Source organism: Anoplopoma fimbria, chromosome 20, assembly GCF_027596085.1.
Source record: "Anoplopoma fimbria isolate UVic2021 breed Golden Eagle Sablefish chromosome 20, Afim_UVic_2022, whole genome shotgun sequence".
In the NCBI taxonomy this organism is placed as follows: domain Eukaryota; kingdom Metazoa; phylum Chordata; class Actinopteri; order Perciformes; family Anoplopomatidae; genus Anoplopoma; species Anoplopoma fimbria.
In genome coordinates, this window is record NC_072468.1 from 16,453,767 (window position 1) to 16,473,016 (window position 19,250).

Here is a 19,250-nt window from a genome sequence, read left to right on the forward strand (position 1 = left end):
GCAGTCATCTGAAGAAGGACAGCAGATCTCTTGCTCATAATCATGTAGCACTTATGTGATTTCCAGTATATTTCATAGACATAGTGAAATAATGGCAAATACTGAAGTTGGTCCTTTATTTTATAATCCATATAGGGTTAATCAGTAATTGGGTTCAACCACAGTTATATTTATTTTGGTTGGGGCCATTTAGTCTAGTTTTTAGATATATTTAGAGCTGTGTGAATGCACAGTATTTATACAATTAGATGCTTCAACGTATTTTTAAAATAATTAATACATTGTAGGTCTTTACTATGTAGATGAACCACGCGCGTTTTAACAGTGCTGTAGCTCCCCCAAGTGGCAGTTCAGTGTTACTTCAGCTCGTATGGCTTAGGTCGAACAAGTGTCTTCATGTCCTATAGTAACAGCACTTCTGTTACTATAATACTACTGTTTCTATAGTACTACTCTTGGTTTATTCTTTTGAAAATAGTGACAGTCCAAATACGTTCTCGTCCCTGGTCAGAATAAACGGAGTTGTTCTTGTTTAAACCGGCTATAGCGATCCACCTGACAGTCATTAATTGTTAAAAAAATAAATAACCAACGAGGCATTCAGTTGTAAAGTTGAATATTTCAAAACTTTGTTGCAATAGTGCCTACAGTAGCTACCTTTTTTTTTTTTTAGATGGTTTTGCTTAGGGGAACATGTATAAACTCTATTATGTTCGAGTTGATGTAGTATGTTAGAATTTTTCAATTTACATACTAATATCAAAGAAATCAATGCTTTCGGGCACAAAAGCAACAGGCTTTAAATGCAGCTGTAGTGTGAAGCGGACTGCTCTCACTGCACATTGACTCTGCTGTTCATGACACTTTGGGTTGCAGACCAGTGCGTCACTGAATTACAGGCGCAGTTTAGCTGAGGTCCTGTGGTTGTTGGTGGTCTTGTGTTATTCTTTAAATTGAGCCCAATCCGAGATTAGGCAGTGTTTCGTTTAAATGTCAGCATAATTGAATTCTGTCAGAAGTACCTGATCTAAATGTTTATGGTTTTCGGTGTTAACATCGACCTAATAGCCCTCAAACAGATGCAGATGTCCCGTATGTGCGGCTCCTTGTGTTGGCGCGCTCTGTGGTGTGGATGCCCGGGGGCGCGCACGCTGCTTCATAATAGCGTCATGTGTGTTTACGCAGGCTACGTCACCGCTGCCGTCCTAACCTGCGTTTCCGGTGTTATGGCCGCTCGCAGAGAAGGGTGACAGTAATGTGCGATATGTGGAAATGAGCGCGTGTGTTTAGGCAGCTGTGTTTGTTTAGGATGGCGGTGACACAGCTGTTTCGGCTGGTCATCTGTCGGTCGGTGGCTCGTGCGACACTTCGCACGCACAGGAGGTACAGCAAGGTGCGCGTGGCTTGTTATTACTGCATGACAGGGACTAGAGCTAACGTGAGCTAGCAGGACAGCCTGTGCTCTGCCAGTGGTGAGACACAGAGGCTCTTGTGGCTTGACAAATGGGTGAAGCTTGTTTGTGCTTTTATAAACCTTATTTATCTCTAGTTTTTCTGTGTTTTTTAGATAAATAAGACATGGGTTGGGACTTGGTTTGGGAAATACCTGTGATGTAGTTTATAAACAGTAGTGTTTTTTTTGTGGGTCACATGCAGCCCACTATTCCCTCCCCTTCCTCTCCCTGCTCCCCCTCTCTCATTTGGTTCCAAAGTGGTTCCATAAAAAATAAAGACAGTAAAGTAGTAATAATATTTTGTTGGTGGTAAAGTTACTGTAAAGAAAATTACAGAAATAATCTTTTTTAAAGGCCTTTGATTTATTTATGACTTCTGTCATCCACTTCTTTTTACTGCAGCCATTATGCTGAGAAGACAATCAAATTGTTTCACCCCAATATTGATATCGGTGTATCAATACACACTCTATTACCCATTTATTAGGTACACCTAGTTAAAACTATTGCAGTCTATTATAACCGCCCAACAGTGCACACAACCTTCATGAAGGTCATAATGTTCAGTTTATATTGCAACTTGTTTAAAGACGTGTTTATTTAACTTCATGGTTATTTTAGACGCTGAAGGGGTTTTGGTGCTGTTGGATCTCTTGCACTTGTTATCCTTTCATTCTTTTTAATTCTGATGTGCATCTTTCCTGCCCTCTATAGGTGTGCCCAGCTTTATCCGAACGACTCCGAATCTTTGAGTCCCTCAGTGTTAAACATGTTAACAAGAGGAGAGCTGAAGATACGGAAACTCGGCTCAGTATCCAACTGGCTGACGGCCGGACTGTTAAGGGAACAGCCGGTGTCACCACACCTCTCTTTGTTGCTCAGAGTGTCCGGTAAATACACTTTACATAAATATGTCCTCTTGTTGTGTTTGTTTTTACTGAAGTGATGAATCAGGGTTATTAGGGTTGTATATCTGCTTGCAGTGTGAAAGGAGCGCTGGTCGGTAAGGTGAATGGGGAGTTGTGGGAGCTTGGACGGCCTCTAGAGGCAGACTGCGAACTACAACTTCTGGGGTTTGACACAGATGAAGGAAGACAGGTAATCCCATCTCTTATACAATGCTTTTGTGTTCTTTCAATTTGTAATGAACATTGATTGCGCATGCTTTCTATGTCATATAGAAATGGATCTTAATATCCCCAAAAAGTATGTGTCTTCTTGACTTCAAAAAAACATATTTTGAAGACAAAACCTTTCACCAAGAGATTATAAATAAATCAACAACAGAAAGTGAAAGTAATATAAAATGGACAGATGTGACACCCAGATATTTTTAATCCGTGTTTTTAAATATTGTTTAAATAACAAATTCAAGGATGGTTCCGTGTTTCCCAGGCCAAGGATCATTTTAAATTTAAGATGAAATCATGGCTAAAATCAACCTAATCATGGACACTTATACGCAAACACTTGATGTATCTTAGTGTTGTGAGATCTTTGTGTTGCTGCTGATGTTGTTCTTGTATAGTGATGATGTACTGTCTTGTATTCTGTTTTTATACTAGAGTGCTAATTTTCTAAATAGTGCTGTTATTCTGTCTCCTGCCCAGGAACTACAGTTTTAAATTAGTTTTTTGCTAACTCTGGTTCAGCTAAGAAGCTGTGTTCTGTCTGTGTCAAATAAGTAAAAAAAAAATCTCTTCTCTGCACCACCTTCCCTGTCTCAGGCAGCATGGAGGACAGGAGCCTGCGTCCTGGGTGGAGTGTTGGAGGAGGCATATGGTGCCGAGGTTTGCAGAGAAGGAGCTTCAGAGCTCGGGCTTTTCTGTGACCATCTACTACACAACAGGTGAGATATTCATACATTTAGCATTAGTATGTATTTAGTATTTCTATATTAATGTTCGTCTTCCCTTCCCTGCCGTAGGTTGCTCCTTTACAATTTACCACCCGTTTTAACAATATCATTTTTTATTTGTGTTTAATCAGCAGTACTTTTAAGATTTCTAACTCTCCATTATTCAGTGGGGCTATAATGACCCCTTTTCTTTCCTCTCCACACACAGTGCCTTGTCTCTGAGTGATGTGGAGGAGAGATGTAAACAGGCTGCAGCCCTCAAGCTTCCTCTGTCCAGACTGGAGCTGAATACTGAAGAGGTTCGAGAGCTCTTCAAGGTCAGATATACCAATGTCAGATAACAATGCACCGTTTTGTTATTGTAACTAACCCTGTGTCTTGACCGCATCAGACGCGTCTTTCACTTGCACGTCTGAAGCAACAGATTTTTTAACAACATCATTTGACCTTTGATTTATTGTTTCTAATGGCATTTTTCCTCATTTGTTTCTGTTTATTTACTGATTCTATATTATTCAATGTGTTAAACCTTTTAAAAAAGTGGTATACATATAAAGTGTTCTTCAAAGTTTTTATCAAAATCTCAAACTTAATCAGACAGACAAAGTGCTTTTGTAAACAGTAATGTCAGCCTATAGCTACGTAATATAGGTTAAAATATGAAAATAGACGACCTCGCCATGAAGTTCAGAGTGAAATTATGGATAAATAATATGCGTCAATGTTAACGGGAAAAATAGGTCAGGAATACTCACACACATCACAAGAAAACCACAGAGAATAGGCTGCCCCGTTGCTGCTCGATCCTTTGACATTTACGGTGTACAGAGAGTCACTTCAGTGTTGTGTTAATGCTGTGGTGACGTCGGGGTAAGGCCTAGAACAGGGCCCTGGAACTAGCTAAACTAAATGTACTGCTGTTGTTATAAATGTTATTCATTTCAACTGTGCTTTCCTTCAATTCCTTATTACTTGTCTTCATGTAGGGTTGCTGAATTTATTTTACCCAGGCACAGTACCCTTTGTAACTCTTAATGAGACGAAGAATTAACAGAATAATATAGCATCGTAATGAAAGATCTTTGTCAGTGTGCTCTGGTGCCATATGTAGTTTCAGGTCATCATTCATCCATGCTAAATGGCTCTGTACCTGTTGAATGTTGTGTAACTATGTGTTTATATATGTTGCCTTTAATCAAATGTGAGTATAGTGGCAATATTACTCGCTGTGTAGGACTGGCTCCTGTTAATGGTGTGCTCATCATATTTTCTAATGTCCGGATGTTCACTTTTGTCCTGCTTTCCATATTAAACTCTGATTGTGATATGTCATATGTGTGTTTTGTACTTCTTATAGAACAATAAGCTGAGACTACAGCTCTTGGAGGAGCAGATGAACGGCCCAACCGTCACAGTGTACAGGTATTAATACACACACGCCTGATTTGGACTTACCTGCAGTGTCATATATAATTTCACCAAAACCGTAACCTTTTTCCTCCTTTCTGTGTGACTCAGGTGTGGAGACAGCATAGCGGTCTGCGACGGCCCCCTCCTCCCACACACTGGCTTCCTCAAGGTCTTCAAGACTCTCCAGGTTTGTGTAACTGTCCGGTCCTCTGCTTGCCTCTTTGTGATGTTATGTAACCTTACTCTTTCAGTTCCCTTCTTTTGTTTCCTTAAATTTATATTGCACAACTGCTTTTAAATTCACCTTGGACATGAGTCATTTTATCCAATTTCATTTTAGGAATTAAATGCCAGTCCCTTGAAAGCTTAACAAGGTTTCATCTAGCATAGCTCTACCTCTATTTTTCTCCTTTTATAATACATTCAAACAATACCATTAAGAATTGTTTTCCCACAGGATCATTTAAGATGTTGGCTTAAATTACATAATTTTATCTGTAAACATATGTTTTAATTTGACCTATTTACCACTGTCCGTTCTGAGGGACACATGCTGGGTCAATGGAATTTTCCTTGTATTTATTGATCGAGGAAGAGGTGGAAGTTTCCATAGTGGGCTGCCACTGGGCAGACTGGGATTCCATGGCAGCCAGCCTGGAAATATCAGCAGCAGGATGTTGTGTTTGTCAAAGGCGTAGTTTCCTGTTGGCGGCCTTTAGAAACACACTGCCATCCATCAGACTTATTGGTTCACCCTTCCTCTCCCGGCTGACCCTCGCTCTCCCTTTCTCTTTTGCCATCTCTTTGTTCACTGATATTTATCTCTCTTCCGCTTCTCCCCAACATCTCCTCACTGCACATCTGTTAACATCCCAGCTGTCGCCCGTGACCCTTGTCAATCAGACAGAGTCCTCAGGTTTGATGCGTCTTTTAGCTGTGGCCTTTCCAGGAGAGAAGGACAAAGAGGAGTGGGAGAGGGAGCAGGAGGAGGCGAGGAGGAGGGACCACAGACGCATTGGGACAGTAAGACAAAATCTAGATTATGAGTCGTGCATTAAGTGAGATCAACAAAAAAAAGCAAATGGTTATAGAGTTGTTTCCTGATCATAAATGCCATGTGTTCATGTTTTTCCATAGGACCAGGAGCTGTTCTTCTTTAATGACGTGAGTCCAGGCAGCTGCTTCTTCTTGCCAAAAGGAGCATACATCTACAACACCCTCACCGACTTCATTAAGGTGAACAACCAGTCTCTTCACAGTCACTGACTCTGTGTAATCAAAGTACATAATCTGAATTAGACTTTATTCTATATTAGGGCATTTAATAAGAGAACTACAGTGGGTACGGAAAGTATTCAGACCCCTTTAAATTTTTCACTCTTTGTTTCATTGCAGCCATTTGCTAAAATCGAAAAAGTTCATTTTTTTTCGCATTAATGTACACTCAGCAACCCATCTTGACAGAAAAAAACAGAAATGTAGAAATTTTTGCAAATTTATTAAAAAAAGAAAAACTGAAATATCACATGGTCATAAGTATTCAGACCCTTTGCTCAGTATTGAGTAGAAGCACCCTTTTGAGCTAGTACAGCCATGAGTCTTCTTGGGAATGATGCAACAAGTTTCTCACACCTGGATTTGGGGATCCTCTGCCATTCTTCCTTGCAGATCCTCTCCAGTTCTGTCAGGTTGGATGGTGAACGTTGGTGGACAGCCATTTTCAGGTCTCTCCAGAGATGCTCAATTGGGTTTAGGTCAGGGCTCTGGCTGGGCCAGTCAAGAATGGTCACAGACTTGTTCCGAAGCCACTCCTTTGTTATTTTAGCTGTGTGCTTCGGGTCATTGTCTTGTTGGAAGGTGAACCTTCGGCCCAGTCTGAGGTCCTGAGCACTCTGGAGGAGGTTTTCTTCCAGGATATCTCTGTACTTGGCCGCATTCATCTTTCCTTCAATTGCAACCAGTCGTCCTGTCCCTGCAGCTGAAAAACACCCCCATAGCATGATGCTGCCACCACCATGTTTCACTGTTGGGATTGTATTGGGCAGGTGATGAGCAGTGCCTGGTTTTCTCCACACATACCGCTTAGAATTAACGCCAAAAAGTTCAATCTTGGTCTCATCAGACCAGAGAATCTTATTTCTCATAGTTTGGGAGTCCTCCATGTGTTTTTTGGCAAACTCTATGCAGGCTTTCATATGTCTTGCACTGAGGAGAGGCTTCCGTCGGGCCACTCTGCCATAAAGCCCCGACTGGTGGAGGGCTGCAGTGATAGTTGACTTTGTGGAACTTTCTCCCATCTCCCTACTGCATCTCTGGAGCTCAGCCACAGTGATCTTTGGGTTCTTCTTTACCTCTCTCACCAAGGCTCTTCTCCCACGATTGCTCAGTTTGGCTGGACGGCCAGGTCTAGGAAGAGTTCTGGTCATCCCATACTTCTTCCATTTAAGGATTATGGAGGCCACTGTGCTCTTAGGAACCTTGAGTGCTGCAGAAATTATTTTGTAACCTTGGCCAGATCTGTGCCTTGCCACAATTCTGTCTCTGAGCTCCTTGGGCAGTTCCTTCGACCTCATGATTCTCATTTGTTCTGACATGCACTGTGAGCTGTAAGGTCTTATATAGACAGGTGTGTGCCTTTCCTAATCAAGTCCAATCAGTTTAATTAAACACAGCTGGACTCCAATGAAGGAGTAGAACCATCTCAAGGAGGATCAGAAGAAATGGACAGCATGTGAGTTAAATATGAGTGTCACAGCAAAGGGTCTGAATACTTATGACCATGTGATATTTCAGTTTTTCTTTTTTAATAAATTTGCAAATATTTCTACATTTCTGTTTTTTTCTGTCAAGATGGGTTGCTGAGTGTACATTAATGCGAAAAAAACTTTTTCGATTTTAGCAAATGGCTGCAATGAAACAGAGTGAAAAATTTAAAGGGGTCTGAATACTTTCCGTACCCACTGTATATGAGCAGAATTACTTCAAAAAGCAGATTTGCAACTTCAAGTTTTCAGTTATCACAGTTCACAGCCTGATTAATTACTGAAGACACTCCCAAGTTTTATTACAATGTCAGACAACATTTGAACTCAACACCTTGTCTTTCTGTCTTGGGGCTGATATGGTAAACGCTTTGTGGTGTTCTGTAAATTTAGCAAGGATGCTGGATCAACCTGCATATGCTGTCAGTGTAAATGGATCAACGTGTGTCATTTAATCTGGCTCCTTGCTTAAGTTTTTACTCGGGTCTGCCATTACTTAGCTTTGGCGCGAAAGGATGTAAGCAAATTTTCAGTATTATAAAGTTACAACAGAATGGCTATGGTATTCTGTGTAACCCAGTTGTCTGTATTTTCCCTCTAACACGTTGAATCTGCAGCCACTTAAAATGAAGTTGAACTTTATGAAGTTGCTTGTGCAACTAAAACACCCCACACGTCTTAATTTGATTATGCAAACCCCAACTATGACCTTAGTTTGGTTAAAGTAATCAGAAAATCCTGCTTTATTTCAAAATGTTTCCTTCATCGGCTTTAACATTTATTGTCCAACATCCAGAAAACTCACACACACAAACATGTAAATGCATAACATAACAATAACATAACAGTAAATGATGCCGTGTTGATTGTATCCCGGGGGCACACATGTTCATATCAACCGTCAGGATATTGCTCTTATTGGCCTTCAATTATTGCCCTGTTGTAACCGTCTGCCCCCGCCCTGCACTCATTGTCACACACATCCTTCCTTCCTGACGTGTTGCAGAGTGAATACCGAAGGCGAGGATTCAATGAGGTTGTGACCCCGACTTTGTACAGCACGGCATTATGGGAGCGCTCGGGTCACTGGGAACACTACAGCGAGAACATGTTCACTGTGACGTCAGAGGGCTCTCAGACCTATGCTCTCAAACCCATGAACTGTCCGGCACACTGGTGAACACACACACACACACACACACACACACACACACACACACACACACACACAAACACAACCTTGTACTTGTGTCTTTGTCAGCAAACTCAATGATCCAAGGTCTAAAACGCAATAATTTTTTTGCTGTGCATGCAGACTAAGCCTCTCTCTCTCTCGTCTTTAGTCTTATGTTTGAGCAGCGTGTCCGCTCGTGGAGAGAGCTTCCTCTGCGATGGGCCGACTTCGGGGCGCTGCATCGCAATGAGCTCTCCGGAGCGCTGGGAGGTCTCACTCGTGTTCGAAGGTTCTGCCAGGACGATGCTCACATCTTTTGCACACCTGAGCAGGTACAGAACACATATGAACTTCCATGTTTTCATGCAGATTTTCCTTTTCAAGACCGCTGCTTGATAGTGAAGGTGCTGTATGTGGGGTAGAAACTAAGTGGGACACATGTGGGACCGTATTACAGTGATTAGATGGGCTGTACAAATAACTCCAGAGACATTCCAGGAGGCCACCTTCTGGATGAATGAAGGTCTTTGTCCTGTTCAAACATTACACCTCCGTATGTGCATCACTGTGGGTCTACACTCTGTAATCCTGATCCCCTACAGAGCGCTCTGGAACGTTCCCATGATACTCATTGTGCTTCTGCAGACTTTCTGTTGGCATCCTGTTAATTCACAGAGATCATGGTCACAGGATAGCCATCAGTCCGTTAGCTTTAAAGTACTGATTCAATCTATGGAGGCTTTACAGTAAATACGTTGTCAGATATCTTCTTCTTTATTTACCCTGGTTGGAATTTTAAACTCCCATTATTATTATTATTATTATTATTATTATTATTATTATTATTATTATTATTATTATTATTATTATTATTATGTCCTCTTGTTGCCCTTGTCCTCAACTTTTTTTCATTCCGTCTCTCCAGCTGGAAGAAGAGATCGTGGCATGTTTGGACTTTGTGAGGAGTGTGTATCAAGTGTTTGGGTTTTCCTTCCACTGCCTCCTGTCAACACGTCCTACACCGTGTCTCGGGGAGCCTGAACAGTGGGATAATGCAGAGCAGGTAAACCCATTCACACACATTCACACTGACTTAAGTGTGCTTTGCCAAAATCATATGTAGTCTTAGGCCGTCCCAGCTGTTATCTGGACCCAGTTAATCACAGCTATAGAGAACATGCTTAGACTAAATGACATGCTGTAATGATATCCACACTCAGTTATACGAGTGGTACTCTTCAGTAGAGATCTGCTCCGCGCCGGGCTGCTGGCTCAATGTTTATCTCTAAATCCCCATGGACAACTTTTTTAAATCGGCACGGCGGCAGTTTAAGCTGATTCAATTGAGTGTAATTGAACATTACGGTTCCAAGCTCACACAGCTCATACACACACACACACACACACACACACACACACACACACACACACACACATCACACACACACACACACACACACACACACACACGCACACACACACACACACACATGGCTGTCACACACATCTACACAACACACACGGAAAGACCAACATGGAAAGACCAACATGGCTGTCATAATGTGCATTAATATAGTTACATTATCTACCAAGCTTACTTACTGTTGTGTGTGTGTGTGCGTGTGCAGCAGTTGGAGAGGAGTCTGCAGCACTTTGGTGAACGTTGGGAGTTGAATCCAGGAGACGGAGCCTTCTACGGACCAAAGGTCAGTGGGAAGGGCAACATGCTGTAAAGGAAACTGATTTCCACACGTAAATATAAATATTGTTCATCATAAAGTGCGTTCATAAATACTCTGAGCGCCGGGTCCCACTCCGCCACAAACTGAACTGTTTGTAAATTTGGAGAGCTGTTAAAATGTACCATTCGATTACTTAGAGCACTCTGGGAGCGGCAGAGCGATCTCTGGTCGCTCCGTCTGAGGAGATGGAGCAGCAGAGTGTCAAGCCCAGTAAATGGGTGAAAGTTACTTATTTGCCATAATATTTAATAAAACCTTAGGTTAAGATAACTACCGTAGGTCACACATTTTAACTTCTTACTAGCTATATCCAACATTTTCTAACTTATTTTTATTGGCATATTGTTACAATTTCATGTCTCACCCTAATCTTTGTCATCCTCACTGGCAACAAGCTCATGAGTTTGTACTAAACATAACGATTGGAAAAAAATTCTCTCACTTCAGAATTTCAGATTGGATTTACGCACTCACCCACCCATAGTATCTAACATTGAATAACACTTGAACAATTTGGAAACCGTATATTTGAATCTGTGTTTGTTTCATTGTCTTGTATTTGAATGTGTCTGGCTGCTATGACTTTTTAATTTCCCTCAGAAGATTAATAATGTTAACTAACTACAGCTAAAACATGTTGGGTTTTACACTAAGATAACTGACTGCTGGCTCTAGCTTCATGTTTAATCGACAATATTGGTGTGGTATCAATCTTTTCATTTAACTCTCGGAAAGAAAACACATATTAGTATTTCCCAAGCTTCTTGGGATTCTTCTAGAATCAGTTTATTGGTGTTTCTTCACAGATCAGAGAGCAACACAGACACCTTTGTTGTCCTTCTGGCTCTGCAGAGACATTTTTGAGAATTAGATGTTAAAGTTCACACTGTCCTCGACCACAGGAAAAACAAAAAACAACAGAAATATGTGACTGTTGTTCATAGAAAATGTGCAGCTACTTGTGTTTAATGAAAATTGAAAGTGGCTTAACTTTTGAATGACCTTAGTTTTCTTCGAGGCAATTTCATTTTCATTTAACTCGTGCAAGAAGTCAGTAAGCATCAAGAGGAAGTCAGCTTCAGGCAGACGTTGCAAGATGGAACTCATGTGGAGGCACAGAGAGTGGAGGTAGGTCAAGTCAGGGTGGGGGTTAGATAAACACTGACACGCTCCATGAAACAAACAAACATTCCTCATAGCCATCTAGCTAGGGTTTGTAGGTCACAATTAGCTAGATCAGCTTCTCTTGGAAACACATTTGTGACCATTTCTGTCCACAAAAATTCAGTTTGTCCCCCGCAGTGTCAGAATAGAGAAGTGAAGCCTGATGCCAAAGCACTTCTTCATGTTACTTTATAGATCGACATCCTGATCAAAGACGCTATTGGCAGACAACACCAGTGTGCCACGATCCAGTTGGACTTCCAGCTGCCAATCAGATTTGACCTTCAGTATGTCGGGTGAGTCATACATTTCTGCAATTGGCTCGCAATCTCTTAGACATTCCTACATCTGTAGTGGTTTAAATGTACTCACTGGCACTTTTGGAGCATATTCTTCTCTTTTTGATGAACCCACATGCTTGCTGTAAATTATGTCCAGTAAGTGCTCAAGTTAAAGTGACATGAGTCTAACTTAATAGGACCTAATTTGATCATCAAATGCTCTGTGTTTCTGCCTTAAACCTCTTTTTGCCTCTTAATAGTTTGCCCTACTTCACTCGTGTCTACTTCACTAAGTGTTTATCAAGTTATGTGTAATTTAATATTGCTAAATCTATATTTGCCATGATATAGTTACTTCTACAGTAAAATAATCCAGCAAATTTACAAGTTGCTTTATCAAATTGATGCAAAAAATCACACATAAAACCAATATAGCCCCAAAACCTGCAAAATGATTTGCAATCTTTCACCTTGGCCAAATAATCGTAGAGACATTAAAGAAGAGCTGCTACAGTATAAACGTTGTGGCAAAATCTCTGATGGGAGTCGGTAACATGATCTTTTTTTTATTTATTTTTTATATGTGTTTTTCTTTACACCTTGTTGTTTGCTTGGTGCCAAGTATGTGTAAGAGTATGTCCAATGGTGACTGTTTGATGAAAAGCCCTGTGATTGTGCTGCAAACCAAAACAAATAAAGTATCTATATATTATATATATATTGACCTGACTCTTAGTCTAATGATAACGCTTCTTTTGTCTTCCCCTTTCTCAGTCCGGACGGACAGTCGCACAGGCCAGTGATGATCCACAGAGCAGTGCTGGGATCACTGGAGAGAATGATTGCTATACTGGCTGAAAACTTTGGAGGGAGATGGTGAGTCGAATAAAATAATCACGTTGAGTCAGATGTATTTCGTCAGGCTGTTACGATACAATAGCTGTAGACAAAAGCATCACCTCTCTTTTATCTTCACCTAGGCCACTGTGGTTGTCCCCAGCGCAAGTCATGGTGATTCCTGTGGGGGGCAACAGTGAGTCATACAGCAAACAGGTCAGTCTATGATGAAGTGTTCCTGCTGCTACATCAGCAGACCAAGTGAACTTTATTTCTGACATGTGTTCTTTCTGTCATATTCATTTGCTTCTTACTGAAGCACAGTACAGATACAATCTAAAAAGAAGTGCCTCTCTTCTGTTAAGGTGGTCCAGCAGTTCCGTGAAGCTGGCTTCATGGCTGATATGAATGACGATCAGGGAGCAACCTTAAATAAGAAGATTCGCTCTGCTCAGCTCGACCAGTACAACTACATATTTGGTAAATTCAAACTGTGGCTACTTAATGTACTGAAGCCTGAATCTCCCTATTTATTGCTACTGATGTTACATAACTGATAATGGCAACATTTTCTTTTCTTGTCCAGTGGTGGGGGACAAGGAGAGTGAGAGTGGAACAGTGAATGTGAGGTGCAGAGGGGGTAAACAGCTGGGGAGGAGGTCGACAGAGGAGGTGCTGACATCCCTCACACAGCTACGAGACACCAGGAGCAACCTAGAAGAGTTCTGATGAAAAAGTCCTTGAAATAATGAGTCACTGATGTAATAAGTGTTTGTTTTACATGTTCAAGCTGTTGTACTTTGGCTTTGTCCGAAGAGTTGGCTGCTAAGATTTGTAATAAAAGTATATCAAAGAATCCTGGCCTCTTGATTCGTCCATTAATGGCATCCACTGTTGAATGTGTGTCCTAAAAAGTACAGAAGAGCTTTAAGGGTATTATAAGATCTCTATCAGTCTAATATCAGCATTACACCACTACAGCTGCAATTTGTTGGCTAAAACCCATTAAATATGCGGACCTCCCGCTTACGTATGTCTGTCATGATATCAGAATAGAAACCAGGCATACCTTTAAAAGACTGGAAGGAAGGGAGGATACGGAGGGGGATTTGACTAAAATAGGAGAGGGAGCAGCTGTGTCAGGACTGTGTGTTTTCATGTGTGTTTAGTAGAAACAGCCAAGTCAAGGGAAAGGTCAAAAAGATTGGAAGCTTTTTACTTTTTAATTGAGAGAGGGCAGCAGGATGGAAAAGACATCAGTCACAACAGTGACACAGGGTGAGAAGGAAGGCGTCTGCTCGCAGAGAATAAACTGAGATGACTGAACAAAAGCAGCCGCTTCAACAAAAGCTGGTTGTTGAACAGGTGGAGTGGATTGTGTGTTAAGTTCTTCCGGAGATCATTTAGTGGGCCGGTGAGGCAGGTTCATGAAGAGGCCTCCGCTGTGAGTCAGACACAGGTTACCTCCGATTGAAAGAGGGTCATAAACAAGTGCAGATTTGACTAAAACTCAGAAATGTCGACTTTTAAAACCCACAGAAGTTATGGTCATAATCTGTTTGTACTTTAAGAGGGGAGCTTGTGTATGTATTATGAAATGTCACTAAATCCTCTATTTCTTTACAGGCTGTAGCTGCTACTTATGCAAAGTGGGGGAATCACAGGCGCCCATCAGAAGACCTGAGAGGCAACAGTATGGTCTTAAAGGGTCAGTTCAGCCTTAAAAAATAATAATTTTTTTAGCTTATTGAGCCATGCAGATGTTTTGGGGTTTTATGAGGTTTTGAGACAATCATTTGAAATTTCTGCCCTAATTTAATGAATGTGACATAAATGTTTGGTTCGTGGTGCTAACAGTGTTGAAGCATGGTAATTAAATGCTAGCAGGCACAGCTTTGAGATAAATGCTAAAAGCAGCATGCTAAAATGCTGATGCCTTCTTAGTTTAGCGTGTTAGCATGCTGATATATTTGTTGGCACTAAATACACAGCTGAGTCTGATGGGAATACCATTAGTTTTGCAGGTATTTGGTCATAAAGTATTAGACAAATTGAAATTTAGACCTCATGATGGCATCAGATGAAAAATCTACGGCGGTCAGAGTTGTTACAATTCATCCTGAGGGTACATGAATGTCTGTACCAAATATAATGGTAATCCATTGAAATATTTCACTCAAAAAATTCAGAACACAAACACGCGCAGGCCAAACCAAATATGGTGAGATACCATGTGGGTAAGAAAGAAAATGTTTTTTTTGACTGTTAAGTTCTTTCTCACAGATTTATTTCTGATATCATACTATAATATCAAGATGTGTATTTATAGTACTCCCTGCTGTTGGCTTTGTGTTAAATGAGAAGATAAAATACGGCATAGCTACCAGCCAGCATTGCACAGTAGTTGCGTAGTGATGACACAGACCATTAGCTCCAGTAAACACTCAAATCTTGACTTTATAGATAACAATATCAGGCTCTCCCTGCCCTCCTCACTGCTGCACCCTCTACCCCTACTATCTGTACTTTATGCACACACACACACACACACACACACACACACACACACACACACACACACACATACACACAAAGCAATCCTTCATTCAATTGGTGGAGTCGCTCAGAGTTCATAGGAAATTATTTTTAGCTAAAGGGGTTTACCGAAAAAGAAAGCTGCTGTGGGGGCTGTAAAGAAAAAAAAAGCTTTTCACTACAGTATAGTGTGAGAAAATAACGATTATTAATTCATGGAGGCAGAGATGGATATCTACAGAAGTGGAGTTATGAGCAAAGTCTTCATGGGAAAACCATAAAGAAATGTCCATCTCTTAAATGTTGAGAGCCCTGAAAATATATTTTCTCTATCAGCTTCTTTCTATGAGTGATGGAGGTCTACATGAGCACACTATTTTCTGCTGAAGCAACAACAGTTTTGTTATTTCACATGAGAAAATCTCTGTTTTTCTATTTCTCTGTATGTTAGTCACATACTTGTGTGCACCAGTCAGGATTTGGCAACATTAGAATCAGAGTTTTATGGCAGTTGGTATGTTGTATGTTCACTGTCAATCAGGGCTGCAACTAAGGATTATTTTCATAACAGAGTTATCTTTTCTCGATTCATTGTTTTACCTTTAAAATGTGTGTATAATTTCCCCACAGCCAAAGTTGGCATCTTCAAATATTTTTGTCCAAACAATAGTCCAAAACCCCCAAATATTCAGTGTACTCTCATATTTGACAAAGAAGAGCATCAAATCGTCACATTTATGAAGTTGAAACCAGCAAATGTTTTGGATCTGTGCTTAAAAAAACTGACTAAAACAATATTTGATCATGAAAATATTTGCTGATTATTTTTCTGTCGATCAACCTCTTTATAAAATTATATCTTAAGATGTTTTGAATGTTTTGTTTCTGCCTATTTAGTCATGAATATCTATGTTATAGAGACGTACTTAAGATTTGAAGCCAAGTTTCTAGGAGCTACAACACAGTGGGTGGTGAAAGCATTTCCGGAGCCTAACAGCGGTTGTAAAGTGACAGATGTTGAGATGACTGTTGTCCTGGAAGTCCAGTTTTCCTGGAAGGAGGCAGGGTGACGGTGACCCAGGCAGGGAGGCAGAGTCTGACAGGTTGGCCAGAGGAAGATAAACAGTCCGCTCTGTATTGTTCTCCTGGTATCACTGAGAAACTGTCAGCCTGACTGATTGAAGGCTGAACCTCCCAAAATAGGCCCTGTGAGGCCGGGCTGCCTTCCCTTTCCACCCCGTTATAAATAACCCCTTTGTGTGTGTGTGTGTGTGTGTGTGTGTGTGTGTGTGTGTGTGTGTGTGTGTGTGTGTGTGTGTGTGTGTGTGTGTGTGTGTGTGTGTGTGTGTGTGTGTGTGTGTGTGTGTGTGTGTGTGTGTGTGTGTGTGTGTGTGTTTTAGAATAGGGACAAGAAAGAAAGAGTGTGTGAGCAGAGAGAGGGAGAAATGTGATCTCTGCCAAGGCAGCCTTAAAAGTGAAGCCACTGAAAACAATTACAGGAGGTCTGTGGGGCTCCGAGCCAAACGGTGACAGGGACCCAGCGGTCAAGACCCTCAGCTGACCTCTTCTCAACACACACACACACACACACACACACACACACACACACACACACACACACACACACTGATTGGGACGTATATTTCACTCCCATTTACCTTCAATATTCAGACTTATGTGTGTGTTTAAATCGGAAATGTTTGACTAGAGGCTCGTTAATTAGCACCTGAGGGACTATCACTTGATTTTTTTGGAATGTTTACTCGGTTCAACAGGTGTACCGGGGGGTAAATGTTTTTCATGCAAATATATGATAGCAGTGCAGCACCAGCACATACATAAAACCACAGGTCAATGCAGCTGGGAGGGGAGTTATTTGCTGGTTTACAGCTCAGAGCAATGATCAAGCAAAAAACATTTTTTAAATGTAAAATAGAGGAATGAAGTTGTTCGAAGGCTTTCTTCATAAACCCCAAAAACCTCAGCCCACCCGCACTGCCTGGCCGAGCAGACTCAGCTCTCATTCGCCAACTCCCTCTCGGTCTCTTCTTTCCTTTCCCCTCACTGTTCTGGGTCCAGTAACTCATGCTCAGCTAAGTCTCAACTCACAGTTTATACAAAAGAGTTTTTGGGGTATGCTGCTCCTTATTTGATCTGGCTGCTCTCTCAACCCGTCAGCCGGTCTCCACTTTAATCCCCCCGCTGTGCCGTTTGCGCTTTAGATTTAGGCGTGTGCTTGCACTTGGCTTTGGATACATTTAAAGGTAATAGATGCTCCTGCACGCACGCACCCACACTGAGCTGGTGACACACACAGATGGCTCACAGCACAGTAGTGTACAGTCTCAGCCTGGCCTCAGTCTGCTCCCAAGTATGTCTGCTATGCTCGACACTCTGCTGACCTGATTTTCTATCCTGCTTTCATCAGAGCGGGATACCTAGAGAGAAGAGGGAGCAGACGGAGGCCAGAGAAAGAAAGTCTCTCTGTGCGATAGAGGCACTCGGGTTTATTGTTCTAGCCAACCTGTTGAATCACTTTCAGGAGGGAGAAGTTTATGGGTTCAGGGGGAAGGTCAGAGGTCATGTTGACACTCAGGCCATTTTAGTCAGCGAGGAGAATAAACCGACCCTTCTGTAAATTCACAAATATTTACAGTTGGCATTCTCCTCCTGCAGCAACTCACTGTAAATTCTTACATTTTGCATGAGGAGGAGACAAAGGGGAAGGGCTCGGGAGGAAAGCATCAGTTTTGAATTTGCTTGCATGACTGTGCCAACCCATGTGGAAGACGCCCATGGTCTGATATCCCACAATGCTGCTTGTGTTGTTTAAAACGTACACGAAGCAAAAAGAACCAAGGCAGAGCCAAGTAAGTAAAGAGGCTGACATAAAACCTGATAGCTGGAAGAGAACATTTAGGATTAGAGTTAAATCTAAATGATGTGATATTTACTGGAAAGTATTTTATCGCTCCACAATCATGGAATAAATTAGGATGAATTAGCTTATTTGCAAACCAGAAGTCATTAAAGATAACATTTATGCTAGGAAGTTGATTTATTGCTTCTTTTCCAACTATGTTATAGCTGTAATCGAAGTAGAAGGTGTTAATAGAGAACTTCAGCCCCACATGATCTGCTACCCATGCAGTTTATCCAGAGCATGTTGAATAAACTTTCCTCATCTCAGTATGTTGAGCAGCGACTAGTGAAGCCTTAGGGAGTAAGAGGAGGAGAGGCTGACCTCAGACTTTGACCTCAGGTTGTTTTCAGGAGTTCTGCTTGTGGAGGGTACTGAAACTTAAACCAGGCCAGGAGAAGGAGAGACAGGCCGGTCAGTTCACACAAGGCTTTAGGAGGGAAGGAGGCGCTGGAGTACATGGCCAAGTTCTTGGTGTAGATGTTTGAAATGTTGCAGGGTTTATCATGAACCGCAGCTATTTCATGACTGTTTCTGTGTATTCATGTAGAATTATTTATTTAAACCTTTTTTTTTTTAACTTAATGTAGTTGACTATTCTTACGATAACTATTTGACAGAAAACCAGTTCAACCAACCGTGTGTGTGTGTGTGTGTGTCCGTGTGCGTGTCTGTGCGTGTGTTTTTGTGAGTACAGAATGCTTCTTGCATCTGTCCTCTTCTAAATATTAAGAATAAAGTTGTATTGTGTTTGAATTTAAGATAGATTACATATAGATAAACAAAAGGATTTCTTATTTTCAAGGGGATACAACTAAGTCTAAAGGCGTTGTAAATTAAAGGAATAGTCCAACATTTTGGGAAATATGCTTATTCGCTTTCTTGCCAAGATTTAGATGTAGATGTGTAGAGTATTGGTACCACTCTCATATCTCTCCATTAAATCTACAGCAAACAGCTGGTTAGCTGAGCTTAGCATAAAGACTGGAAACAGGGGGAAAAAGTTAGCATGGCTCTGTCCAAAAGTGAAAAACTGCCTACCTGCACTTCTAATGCTCATAGGACATTTTTCCTTTGATTATTCTTCTAAAAACCAAAGCGTAATAATGACAA

At 41.2% G+C, this 19,250-nt stretch overlaps 1 protein-coding gene across 1 annotated transcript; it reads left to right on the forward strand.

Moving 5' to 3' along the window:
• Positions 1-1,227: 1,227 nt before the first annotated feature.
• On the forward strand, positions 1,228-13,530 carry tars2 (threonyl-tRNA synthetase 2, mitochondrial). Its single transcript, XM_054622492.1, has 18 exons — positions 1,228-1,393; positions 2,169-2,344; positions 2,438-2,552; positions 3,182-3,303; positions 3,521-3,629; positions 4,670-4,734; positions 4,831-4,909; positions 5,599-5,745; positions 5,860-5,958; positions 8,491-8,660; positions 8,828-8,990; positions 9,584-9,721; positions 10,287-10,364; positions 11,760-11,860; positions 12,620-12,721; positions 12,826-12,898; positions 13,048-13,162; positions 13,269-13,530. Exons 1-18 carry the CDS (start codon positions 1,310-1,312, stop codon positions 13,409-13,411), a joined length of 2,079 nt encoding a protein of 692 aa, XP_054478467.1. The 5' UTR covers positions 1,228-1,309; the 3' UTR covers positions 13,412-13,530.
• Positions 13,531-19,250: the final 5,720 nt, after the last annotated feature.